The sequence below is a fragment of the Notothenia rossii genome, assembly GCF_949606895.1.
Source record: "Notothenia rossii genome assembly, chromosome: 9".
NCBI classification, from domain to species: Eukaryota; Metazoa; Chordata; class Actinopteri; order Perciformes; family Nototheniidae; genus Notothenia; species Notothenia rossii.
The window spans coordinates 57,427,804-57,441,643 of NC_136907.1; the positions used below are offsets into that span (position 1 = coordinate 57,427,804).

General features: G+C 41.9%; 1 protein-coding gene across 1 annotated transcript; it reads left to right on the forward strand.

Annotated features, from left to right (window-relative positions):
- The first annotated feature begins 204 nt into the window (after positions 1-204).
- toe1 (target of EGR1, exonuclease) lies at positions 205-9,555 on the forward strand. The gene is made up of 8 exons (XM_079649173.1): positions 205-577; positions 996-1,036; positions 1,339-1,435; positions 1,980-2,138; positions 6,045-6,158; positions 6,493-6,641; positions 6,754-6,916; positions 7,044-9,555. The coding sequence occupies exons 1-8, from the start codon at positions 464-466 to the stop codon at positions 7,785-7,787; spliced, it is 1,581 nt and encodes a 526-aa protein (XP_079505299.1). The 5' UTR covers positions 205-463; the 3' UTR covers positions 7,788-9,555.
- The last annotated feature ends 4,285 nt before the right edge of the window (positions 9,556-13,840 follow it).

Here is a 13,840-nt window from a genome sequence, read left to right on the forward strand (position 1 = left end):
GAAATGTTTATTGAAAAGACACAATTCAAGAAAGAATGAAAAGATAAAACAACAAGTACGGAACATCCGATTAATACATGGATATTTATTATCCTAAAGATTGTTTTGCATACATTCACGGGCAAATATTTTACATTTCCTCTCAGGTAACACTGCACCTCCTATGGGCTTTTTGTCACAGGACCCCGAAAAGCACGTTGAAATGTTTACGGTGGAAGCGCGGTTAGCTGCCTATCAGAACAAGTACAAATATATGAACTAAAACAAATGCCGAATGTATAAAGATAATATAATAATCAAACGACAATCAAGGGCTCTGCATAGAACAGTTGATAATGGAAATATTGACAAGGTAGTAATTTAAGATAGATAATATTCCAGTTATCCGTCTGTGACTGCAGGAAACTTTTCGTTCACGAATAGGAGCTGTTTTTGCTTTCTGTACAATTACTTTGGGGTAAACATGGCTTCCTCTATGGTTGTTCCCGTTATTGATGTCCAGAATGATACCTTCAACGAGCTTTGGCCTGCCATGGTATTGGCCATAAAAACGTCTTCCTTCGTTGCACTGGACACGGTAAGTTTGTCCATGTTATCAACCTGATATCTAAACAGAAAAAAGGTTTCAGTTGAATTCATTTTAATTTATGAAAAAACATGAATTCGTCTCCATGCAACAGAGAAGCCAACATTATGCTGGATTAGATTATAAAAAGAAGGTGGGATTGGCTGACAGTAGCTAAATTGTTATCAAGTCGTTGTGGGATATATTATTTCTGACATGAATACTATATATACCCCCTTCATCCCATACACTCTTATTAGCACATATAACCTCTGTTTGTACACCCTGAACATATGTCATCACATGCCTCATTGAAAGTGATTTGTCATACAATCTGTTTGTTTGTTTTTCCATGTCACTATTTGATTTGTCACTTGATTTCACCAATTTCAAAATAAAGGTATTAACTGCTGCCTGCATGTTGTTTTAGGAGCTGAGTGGTCTTGGAAACAGGAAATCCTTGCTGGCCGAGTGAGTAGAAACATGAATTTTCCTCTGTGCACTTCTTTCAAACACAGTCACCATTAAGATTTAAGATTCAAGATTCAAAGGTGTATTGTCATAACATATACACAACTATGGTTTAATGATGTAATGTATGAACAATGTAGATAGCAGGTTCCTCAACTGTACATGCATACCTACATTAAAGTGTATATAAACAGGTTGTTGTGCAAGAAACATGGATACAAAATATGCAATGCTGATTCTATGTCTTACTGCTGAGTGTTGCTTTTCTGTGAATTGGCCCTGACCTCACTGTCATGTTTCAGATCTATAGAGGACAGATATAAAGCCATCTGCCATGCAGCTCGCTCTCGCTCCATCCTCTCTCTGGGATTCGCCTGTTACAAGAAACTGGACGATAAGGTGAGATCGCTGTTGTTCATATACTTTTGTTTATACACTTTAGTTTATATCAAAGGATTATTACATATTTCCGATGAGCATGAGAAACTGGTAGATGAATGGCAATTAGAAAGTTCTCACACATAGAATATTGGTGAGTGTTTAATAAAACTATATATTGCAGAGTTATTAACGGCATATATATATATATATATATATATGCCGTTAATAACTTTGCAATATATAGCTGGCTGCTAAATCCTAAGAACTGTTACAGGATGTGTATTTTGTAAATTGTGTAACTTTTTATTTTATTATATTATAACTTTTTTTTCACTTTAATACTTTTTTATGCATGAAACATATGTGACATATGTCACATTAAGCTGTCGGTGGCTCTTTTTCTGCTGTAACTACGTACATTTCCCTTCTGTGGGTCTAATACATGTATTCTGATTCTGATTCTGATGACATGTATTGTATGGATTTTGGTTAAATGAATTAGCCTCTGCAGACTTTTATGCTATGTCTGATTGTATTCTTTCTTTGTATCTCTTTCTCCCAGGCTGCAGACACGTACCTGGTCCAGGTGTATAACCTCACCCTGCTGTGTTCAGAGGAATACATCATAGAGCCTCAGTCAGTCCAGTTCCTGGTTCAGCATGGCTTTGACTTTAACAAGCAGTACGCCCATGGAATCCCTTACTGCAAGGGCAATAATAAGGTGAAGATACTACATTTTGTTCTGTGATGTGGTGAGAGTCCTGAGCCCACTGTCTTCTCAATTGTACGTCTGTTATTGTGGAGTAAACAGTTAAAACGTGATATATCTAATGCCTGCAGTAGTGTGTAATGGGTACAAATATATATTTATACACATTTGGGATTAGATTGAGTTTTTAGTTAAAGTCACTCATTGCTAAGAGGTATGCTCAGCCACACAGACAGAGCAGGCTTCAAGAATAGCCAGTAAAGACTCTCTGCCTCAGCTGGAGGTGTGAATCACAAATGGTAGAACCCAATTTAAACCAGGTTAAGAATAAACCACCTTACGGCCTGTCCACACTACAGCTTCGACAGCTTCAAAAACGGTTTCCAACGCGTCTGCCCATTCACTTTGAATGGGGTGACGTCACGTTGCCTCGCTTTTCGCCGAACTGAATTGTGGGTAGCAGAGCGGAGCTTTCCTGGCGTTTCAGGCTGCAAAAGTTGAGCAATGTTCAACTTTTGAAGCTTCTGAAGGTTTCGGTGGAAACGTCAGCCAATCAAATCATATGCCAGTACAAGCTCTAGCCAATCAAACCGCTGCTTATGTGTCAGGGGCGGGAGATTCATGTGATTGGTTGTTGGTCGAGCTTCAGACACGCCCGCCGGCAAGCTTTTTTTGAAGCTGTTGTGTGGACGGGCCTTTAAAGCAGCCTGTGTGTTTCATCTCGGGTCAAGTCGAAGATCCGGATTTGATTTGGAGAACATTAGCTTGAATCTGATCAATTCCAGTACTGAGCATTGCTGGTTTGCAAAACTGGACAGGGCAAGGACTCTGCAGTAGAATATCGAAGTCTTGATCTTGGATATTTAAATCAATGGAGTTACCTTTTGAAATGATATATTCTTCTATACTTTCAGACAGAGGGATGCACCACATAATGTCATATCGATAGATTATTTCTAAATTGGTGCTTATCCATAAAGTTTATCTTTATTGTGATTATTTTCTTTTGTTCAACCAATATGGGATCGCTATAATTATTGACAGTTATCTGCTCCATGCATGCCAAGTAATCATGAGGGAAATAAACTACAGTGGGGCAAAAAAGTATTTAGTCAGCCTCCAATTGTGCAAGTTCTCCCACTTAAAAAGATGAGAGAGGCCTGTCATTTTCATCCTAGGTATACCTCAACTATGAGAGACAAAATGAGAAGAAAAAAATCCAGAAAATCACATTGTCTGATTTTTAAAGAATTGATTTGCAAATGATGGTGGAAAATAAGTATTTGGTCACCTACAAACAAACAAGATTTCTGGCTCTCACAGACCTGTACCTTCTTCTTTAAGAGCCTCCTCTGTCCTCCACTTGTTAACTGTATTAATTAGACCCTCCAGAAAAACGCGATTCTGCGATCGCAGAATTTACCGCATAATCAGCAAAATGGCGCAGATTTCTAAAAGGCCGCATATTTATCAAAAGGCCGCATAATCCCCACATTTTTCCACACAAAGTTGAGAAGAAAAAAAGTTAACTCGTCTTGACGTGACGTCATCAGCTCGCGCATCACAGAATGTAAACAACACTGTATAGAGTGAACGTGTGGAGCTCACACGGTAGAGAAAACACCAAAATGAAAATATCTAATCCATCTCATTTACCGACGAACATTTCTACTAAAGACCGGGCAAAAAGTGGGGGGAAACTATTCTGCACCCCGTGCAACTGTGTGTTGGAGCATAAGAGAAAATCGACGGTGACGACCCGCTTTGATTCATTCAAACATTCGAAAATGCTTTCTGCTGCTGCGGACAAGAAAGCCAAACAACTCACGTTCACGAGGCATCAACCTCCAAAACCCTTTCGAGGGCTACAAGAAACGAGGTGAGTAGCCTATAAGATTGAAGCTGCAGATAACGAACGAGTAAATGAAAACAGAATGAGGCGGAGAAGTGTGTGTGTGTGTGTGTGTGTGTGTGTGTGTGTGTGTGTGTGTGTGTGTGTGTGTGTGTGTGTGTGTGTGTGTGTGTGTGTGTGTGTGTGTGTGTGTGTGTGTGTGTGTGTGTGTGTGTGTGTGTGTGTGTGTGTGTGTGTGTGTGTGTGTGTGTGTGTGTGTGTGTGTGTGTGTGTGTGTGTGTGTGTGTGTGTGTGTGTGAGAGAGAGATTAAAATAGCCCAATTGCTTTTACAATAAATAAACATTGAATGTATTTAATTGAATAGTAAAGGGGTTTAACGTTAGTGGCAAGTTGTGTGTGAGAGAGAATAAATAAGACAGCCCAATATATTTAGCATATTTCGCAACTTTCCGCATATTTCGCAACTTCCCGCAGTTTCACCGCATAAAATCACATAAAACCCCGCATGTTTCATCGCATAATCAAGGATTTTAGCCCGCATAATCAAGGATTTTTGCCCGCGTTTTTCTGGAGGGTCTAATTAATGGCACCTGTTTGAACTCGTTATCAGTATAAAAGACACCTGTCCACAACCTCAAACAGTCACACTCCAAACTCCACTATGGCCAAGACCAAAGAGCTGTCAAAGGACACCAGAAACAAAATTGTAGACCTGCACCAGGCTGGGAAGACTGAATCTGCAATAGGTAAGCAGCTTGGTGTGAAGAAATCAACTGTGGGAGCAATTATTAGAAAATGGAAGACATACAAGACCACTGATAATCTCCCTCGATCTGGGCTCCACGCAAGATCTCACCCCGTGGGGTCAAAATGATCACAAGAACGGTGAGCAAAAATCCCAGAACCACACGGGGGGACCTAGTCAAAGACCTGCAGAGAGCTGGGACCAAAGTAACAAAGGCTACCATCAGTAACACCCTAAGCCGCCAGGGACTCAAATCCTGCAGTGCCAGACGTGTCCCCCTGCTTAAGCCAGTACATGTCCAGGCCCATCTGAAGTTTGTTAGAGAGCATTTAGATGATCCAGAAGAGGATTGGGAGAATGTCATATGGTCAGATGAAACCAAAATAGAACTTTTTGGTAAAAACCTCAACTAGACGTGTTTGGAGAAGAAAGAATGCTGAGTTGCATCCAAAGAACACCATACCTACTGTGAAACATGGGGGTGGAAACATCATGCTTTGGGGCTGTTTTTCTGCAAAGGGACCAGGACGACTGATCCGTGTAAAGGAAAGAATGAATGGGGCCATGTATCGTGAGATTTTGAGTGACAACCTCCTTCCATCAGCAAGGGCTTTGAAGATTAAACGTGGCTGGGTCTTTCAGCATGACAATGATCCCAAACACACCGCCCGGGCAACGAAGGAGTGGCTTCGTAAGAAGCATTTCAAGGTCCTGGAGTAGCCTAGCCAGTCTCCAGATCTCAACCCCATAGAAAATCTTTGGAGGGAGTTGAAAGTCCGTGTTGCCCAGCGACAGCCCCAAAACATCACTGCTCTAGAGGAGATCTGCATGGAGGAATGGGCCAAAATACCAGCAACAGTGTGTGAAAACCTTGTGAAGACTTACAGAAAACATTTGACCTCTGTCATTGCCAACAAAGGGTATATAACAAAGTATTGAGATGAACTTTTGTTATTGACCAAATACTTATTTTCCACCATAATTTGCAAATAAAGTCTTTAAAAATCAGACAATGTGATTTTCTGGATTTTCTTTTCTAATTTTGTCTCTCATAGTTGAGGTGTACCTAGGATGAACATTACAGGCCTCTCATCTTTTTAAGTGGGAGAACTTGTACAATTGGTGGCTGACTAAATACTTTTTGGGCCCACTGTATCTAATAAAACAGGGAATCCTATAGGGCCCCATGTAAGTAGACATAAAACATAGATGTATACTGTATATATACAATTTAACATAGAACATGACACTGCAAAAGATAAACCATATTCCTTTGATGTTTTACATTTCTATCTGTCATTTCTCTCTCTAACTTGTTAGGCAGAATCAGATGATCGGGGGGTCCACATCCGAGCGTTATTCACTGAACTGCTGCGTGCCAAGAAGCCCCTGGTGCTCCACAACGGCCTCATCGACATGGCCTTCCTTTACCAGGTAACATCAACTTATGATGTTGGCTGTTCACTTTTGTTCTTTTCCTCTTTCTCATAATAATTGTACTTATTTTTTTTGCAGAAAGCAAATACATAATTCAATGGCTTTTTCAATGAGGGAAAAATAACCTTATCTTAAGTTGCTATTTCCATTTTGGTATTCGAGCTGCAAAGTCGATTATGATTGGAGGATAGCCTGAAACGCTTGATATTCAATTTTGATGTAATCTAATTAAGCTAAAATGCCAAGGATTCTCTGGTTCCAGCTTCTCCATCATTTGCTGCTTAATTTTATATGAAATATATTGCATTGCAACAATGTCTCTCTCCCCCAGAGTTTTTATGCACATCTGCCCGACCGCTTGAACACCTTCACAGCCGACCTGTCTGAGATGTTTCCTGCCGGCATCTACGACACCAAATATGTCGCTGAGTTCGAGCTCCGACTCACTGCCTCATATCTGGAGTATGCCTATAAGAAATGGTGTGTATTTGTGTAATGTACTGTACAGTAAATAATAAGGTGCAGTTCAGATTTAACTGTAATAGAAATGAAAAACACTCAGAGTTACCTCATTGCCTCCTCTTCCCTCCAGTAAGCTGGATAGCAGTCGCAGGGGCACCCCTGGAGGAACTGAGCCTCACGTTCAGCTAGAGTTCTGTCAGTACGCCGGTCAGATGTCCAGCTACGTGGACTACAGAGTGTGTCCAGCTGTGGGCTCTGTTGAGGGACAGACTGACGTTTGCCAGCGCTTCTCCGTGAGTTTTCCCTTTCTTTAAGAAATCTTTATATTGTTCTTTATGTTCAAGTGAAAGGGAAATAGACAAACAAGCCAAATAGTCAGTATTTACTATTAACATCCTTGTCTCTATGTTTTTCCTATAGGCATTTGGCTGGTGTCCAAATGGCAGCGAGTGTCTATTATCCCACGACACTGACCTGATCATCCTCCAGGACGAGAAAGACCTGGGGAAGAAGAGCACTAAGAGGAAGAGACGTAAAGAAAAGAGGAAAGGTAAAGGCGAGGCAGCAGAAGACGGTGCCCCTCAACACAAAATCCCCCACATGGACGTGGATCTGCAAGAAGCGCCAGATGAGAAGCAAGGGGCCGAGTCTTCCTCAGAAAAAGGGTCTCTAATGGACACCCAACAGAATAAACAAGAGAAAAAAGACATCGAGGGGAACGGAGTGAGCCAAGACAACACACTTGAAATAACACCCACTAGCCAAGACAACACACTTGAAATAACACCCACTACTGATGACAACGCAAAAACCAACACAAATGGTGGTGAAGAAAGCAGAACAAAAGATGGAGGAAGTGAAAAATTAAGCGAGAAATCGTCCAAGACTGAGCAGAAGAAGAACACTGACTCAGGATCGCACCGTGCCGGGTTCGACGCCTTTATGACGGGATACATTTTTGCCCATTCATGTACCCTGAACAAGAAGAAAGGAGTGGAAGCTGTAGAGAAGAAGGAGGAAGAGGAGTCCTGGGTTCCTTCGTGTCTCAATAAGGTCTACCTCAGCGGTAAATCTGCTCCTCTCAACGTGGTTAAAAGCACCTTCTCCAAATCATCCAAGGCCCATGTGGCGAAGATGGAGATGGTTTGGGGAAAGAAAGTGTAGTGTACACACTTGAACACAGTATTTAAGTGTTTATATTAGGGCTGCAACTAATTATTATTTTAATTATTAATCTGCAGATTACTTTTACGATAAACTGTTTGTTCAATAAATTGTCCAAAAATAATAAAAAAGGAACAATTCCGTTTCTCAAAGTCCAAGTGATTCAATGTTTTGTTGAGTCCAAACCCAAAGATGTTGATTTTAATATAATATTTAACAGAGAAAAGCCAAGATCTAAAAAGTGCATTTTCTGGCATTTTTTCCATGGATAATTACTTAAAGGATACATCAATAATCAAAGAAGTTGGTATTTTTTTTCTCTGGATGCACCTAGTTACAACTCCAATGTACATGTGCAGGTTCAATATAAATAATTGTTTAGCCTGCCAAGAGTTTGGCTCAACTATTTGATGGACAGTGCTGAACCCCAGGGCCCAGGAGTTCAAAACTTTTAATCTCAATCAGATCCGATCCGATTTTGAAATCCCATTTTTTGTGATCCAGGATCAGACAAGTCGGCCAGATGTTGTCCCTGGAGTTCAAAGCATTTCAGGATAGGATCAGCCTGATCCAGATTACGATTTTTCAAGATGACTATATCCTGAATATCAGTGCTTTAATCCTACCGATCGCCATCTAGTGGACATGAAAAATAATGCAAGGAAGACAAGAGACCACATTGCAGAGAGATCTATAATGTTTAATTATATTTTTTTATTTAAAAGGTGATGACAGATGATGTACTTTTTTTTTGTTGAAGATATTTTTACTTTAATCTAAATTACATTTGTGATTGACAATCTTTGCTGTGATACTTTTATGAGCATAAACATTGATGTCATCAACATTTGGTTGAAAACAAAATAGGCCACCACAAACGTGAGCAAAAATGGAAAAAATAAAATGTATTTCCCAAGAAGGCTAAAAATGTTGTATTATTTCAGTTAACAAACTTTGCCATCTTATTTAAATTGAAACATATTTTAAAATAAATTGTAAAGTACATTTTGCTCTGGTAATCCACTGGAAATCCACCCCTTTTGTGGGATAAGGATAATCCAGTTTTTTGGGATCAAACTGATCCCAATCCCGTGTTGTCGGTTTGAACTACCCATTTTGAAGATTTGATCCAGATTAAAGCTTGGATTGGATTTCCTGATCTGATCGGATATGAAAGTGATCCTAATCCTGTTTTTTGGTTTTGAACTCCCTAAAATCCAAATCTGATCTGATCAGATAGGGATTAAAAGTTTTGAACTCCTGGGCCCAGAGGATGGGTAGATCCCCTTCCTCTGTCACTATGAGGTTGACAATTTTTGACAATTATTGAATAGATTGGCTTGGAATTTGTTCCATGCCCCCACTCAGGATGGATGGATTTAAAAAAGTAATCCCTAACTAGGGAACCAGGATTTTGTGTTGATTTTCATTTGCCAATTTTTAAGAATTATGGAATAGGGGGTCAGTTTGCTTGTGGCACAACCTTTCAGTCTGGCAGTGTTGAAATGTAAGTCTGTTTCTCATGCTCTATTCTGTTTTTATTTCTTTAAGACTTTTGTACATTTTTACCTACTATTAATAGTATTAAAGACGGTAATAAAGTGCCATTCAGCGGCAGCTGTTTTGATCAAGCCAGGTATTGTTTCTTAAGTTTCTCTGGAAAGAGCCAGATCCTTGATTTGCATTCATTCTTCATTTTAGATGTTTGTATAATTACCTTTTACAGGAGTTACCTTTGAAAAAATAAATGTATGCTCTTTAAAAATGATCATTGTCTTTATGTCATTATTTACTTATACTGGTTTTATCTTGAAGGAAGATTAAAACAAAATGTCAAGAATATAATCCCTTGCTATAACCAGCACATCATTTTGAATCGACTGTCAATGGAAGTAATAGTTAATAAATCAGCAGTATGGCACCAGGGGTACCACACTCACAAGTTGACATCACATTTTAAATACGTTTTTTAAATGTGAACTACAAGATTGATAATCATTTAATTTCTGAAATGTTTGCAAACTGACTACAGTGAAATTTGGTATATAGCTCCTACACAGGATAAACCATTTGATCTTTGTAGTAACTCAGCCTATCCTCTGGCGCCACCCTCTGGACAAACGTTTTATTGTTTCTGTTTGTGTCATGGAGAAGGAACTACATTTGTTTGTTGTTACAAATACTTTCGGTTGAAACAGATTCCTGGTGACAAGATTGTTTGGAAGTAGTTCTGCTTTAACACATCACTGAGGGTAAAGTATGTCACAGAACACAGGATTATTTAATAGAGGTGTTTTCATTGAATTCAATATCAAAGCAGTCACGTGTATATAATGGGGTGCTAGATGTTGACCGCTGTGGAAACTATGTGTGGAACACACTGGTTGTGTTGTTCTTGTTGTCTCCTGTCCCACTTCAGGAAGGCCAAATACCCAGGAAGAGCCCTGCTCTGTGATATAAAAAAAGACAATGTACAGAGATTAAATTAGTGTAAATCTTCACTTGAAACTTTTGTCAAAAAAAACAATCATTAAAGAGACAAACTCTTTCTTTAATGTTCTACTTAACAAAACACAGGTCCATCTTGTGTTCAGTTGCCACAGTATGGTTCACAAAATATAAACAAAATCTAGTTTATATTTTATATAATGATTGCAATGAAATCACAGCATGTAAGCATTTATATATTTATAGTAGAGTTAAACACGTTTTAGACACTGGAAGCATTTGTTACGGTGAGTGAAGCAGGCAGGGCCCAAATGCAGAAAAAACTGAAAATACCTTTATTTCAAGGATATGGCACACGGACAATCAAAACACTCCCCGGTGAACACAGTCACAGACAAACGTGACATTACCCCCCCTCAAGGGATGGATCCCAGACGTCCAAAAACACCAAAACAGTCCAAAAAAACACAAAAAAACAACGTCCAGCAGGGTGGGTGGAGGGGGTCAGGAGGACGGGTTTTGGCTGACAACCCAGGAGCACAGCGGAGGACCCGGAAGGGATCTCGGGCGGACGGCCTCGGGGCAAGGCAGAGACCATGGAGGGGGTCTCGGGCGGACGGCCCGGGGGCAAGGCAGAGTCCATGGAGGGGCGAAGGCCACAGCGGGCGAACTCAGGGGGCCGAGCATGAGGACGAAGGCAGTGGCAGGAAGAGTCAGGGGGCCGGGCCCAAGGGCGAAGACCACGGCACTCAGGGGGCCGGGCTCGAGGGCGAAGACCAGACAGCTCCGGAGGCCGGGCAGGACCCGGTGTCGGCCGAACAGGAACCGGAGCCGGTGGGATAGGCTTCGGCAGGATCCCCCACGGAAGAGGACCAGGAGTTGGCAGGACACCCGGCGAGACAGGTGATGGCGGGGCCTCCAACGGAACAGGACAAGGGGTTGGCAGGACCCCCGGCAGAAGAGTTGTCGGCGGGACCCCCAGCGGGACTGGACATGGAGCTGGCAGGATCCCCAGCGGAAAGGAACTACGATGTGGGCAATCGTGAACTACTGGCAGTGAAACAAGCCTTGGAGGAGTGGAGACATTGGCTAGAGGGGGCCGTTCAGCCTTTCCTGGTATGGACGGACCATAAGAACCTCGAATACATAAAAAAGGCTAAGAGACTGAATTCACGTCAGGCTAGATTGACACTTTTTTCAGTCGTTTTGATTTTACCTTGTCATTTAGACCTGGCTCCCAGAACACCAAGCCAGATGCCTTGTCCCGTCTGTTTGACCCTGAGCCTGCTGCCAAGGAACCAGAACCCATCCTACCACTGAACTGTGTGGTAGGAGCGGTAACTTGCCAGATAGAAAAAGAGGTGCAGCAAGCAAATGTTGAGAGCCCAGCACCTAGTGAGTGTCCGCCTAATAGGCTGTTTGTTACAGTGCCCTTACGCTCCAACATCATTCACTGGGCTCACACGTCCTTGCTCACTTGTCATCCTGGGGTTAGAGGAACCATGTTCGCACTTAAGCAGTGTTTCTGGTGGCCGTCCATGGCTAAAGATGTTGGTGAATATGTGAATGCCTCTTCTGTTTGTGCTCGCAGCAAAACTTCTTCCAGGTCTCAGGCTGGGTTGCTGCAGCCGTTGCCCATTCCTCAACGGTCCTGGTCTGACATATCCATGGACTTTGTTACTGGACTCCCGGTGTCTCAAGGTAATAACACTGTGCTAACAGTGGTAGATCTTTTTTCTAAAATGACTCATTTTATTCCATTGACCAAGCTATCCTCGGCCAAAGAAACGGCAGAAATTATGATGATCAATGTGTTCCGAATACATGGATTTCCCAGGGATATTGTGTCAGACCGGGGCCCACAGTTTGTTTCCAAGTTCTGGAAAGAGTTCTGCAGTCTTATTGGAGCCACCGCTAGCCTCTCCTCTGGGTATCACCCCCAGTCCAACGGACAAACGGAGAGATTAAATCAAGTGTTGGAGACATGTCTGAGGTGCTTGGTGGCTCAGAATCCCTCATCGTGGAGCAAGCATCTAATCTGGGTGGAATACGCCCACAATTCTCTTCCTACCTCTGCCACAGGTCTGACTCCCTTCCAGTGCGTCTTTGGCTACCAACCACCCGTGTTTGCTGAGACTGAAAAGGAGGTCTTGGTCCCTTCTGCACATGCCCTGGTCAGACGTTGCCACCGCATCTGGGCGGCTGCCCGTCGAACCCTTCAAAGGAGTTCTTCTTCAATGAAAAGGGGGGCTGACCGACACCGCCGGCCAGCTCCAGTGTACCAGCCCGCAGAAGGTTTGGTTGTCCACGAAAGATCTACCCCTCCATGTCGCTTCAAGAAAATTAGTGGCCTTGTTTATACGGTCAAGACACTGCTGGCAGTCCGAAGAAGGGGACGTGGCAGGCAGTTCCTCGTTGACTGGAAAGGCTATGGAGCCGAGGATAGGATGTGGATTCCTTCTCGCTACGTTGTGGATCAGGAGTTGATCAGGGATTTCTACAGGCAACATCCTAATCTGCCTGGGCCGTCAGGAGACGTCCCTAGAGGGGGGGGGGGTAATGTGTAATTGTGACTCGACAGATATGTTAGGTTTAGTTATGTTTTTCCTCTAGTTTTGTGTTTTGATCTTGTCACTTCCTGTTTTTATTTTGAAAGTAATCTTTCCTCTCATTCCAGATCCCACATTTCCTGCCTTTGTGTGTCTCCCGCCCTGCTTGGCCCTGCCCTGATTGGTTTCACCTGTGCCCATCCCCCTCACCTATATATAGCCCTGGTGTTTCTCTGTTCCTTTGTCAGTTCGTTATGTTTCATGTCGTGAGAACCTGGGCCTTTTTTACTCCTGATACCTAGTAGCCTTCCTTGAGATTTACACCTTTTGCCAAGTGAGTGTTTGTGTTGCTGTAAAACTTAGCTTTGGCTATTTAACTACTTTCTGTTTTTTGAAAGTACGATTTAAGTTTTGTTATTAAAGAACATTCTATTTTTGGACAACTGTCTTCGAGTCCTGCTTTTGGGTCCTACGTCCTGTGTCTCGGTACATAACAGCATTCAGATCTGTACATTCACATGAAGACATGGACTTCATCTCAGGCTGATTGCTACTTTACATTTTAGATCAGTGTTAGATGTTTCATAGACTCAACTTGCTGTATTTGAGTAATGATCAGACCAACAACAACATCAACAGGTACGTAGGCCTACCACTAATAGTTCAGTAACAAGTGCTCTCATAATTTCTTTCCATAGAGGTTTGTCTTTAGGTTAAAGATAACGATAAACCATGTATTGATATTTGTCTCTGCTGCACATTGTGATTGATCTCTAAGCTAGCAAACTGAAAGCTGCGTGCTATACATTTCCAGTTTAATACCAGTTATATATCTACAGATTTATATTTATGTTAAGAGGTGAAACGTGACTGCGTGCACAAAATGGACGCAGAGGATTCCATGGTTGCTATGGTTTGACGCAGGACTAGCGTCAATATCGGATCAATATTTAAACCATAACAACCTGAAAACTACCTGAAGACGGCCACGAACATATTTTTTCCGCTTTCACTCAACGATTCTGCCAAATTATCGCTTCTTCTCAAGTATTTTTA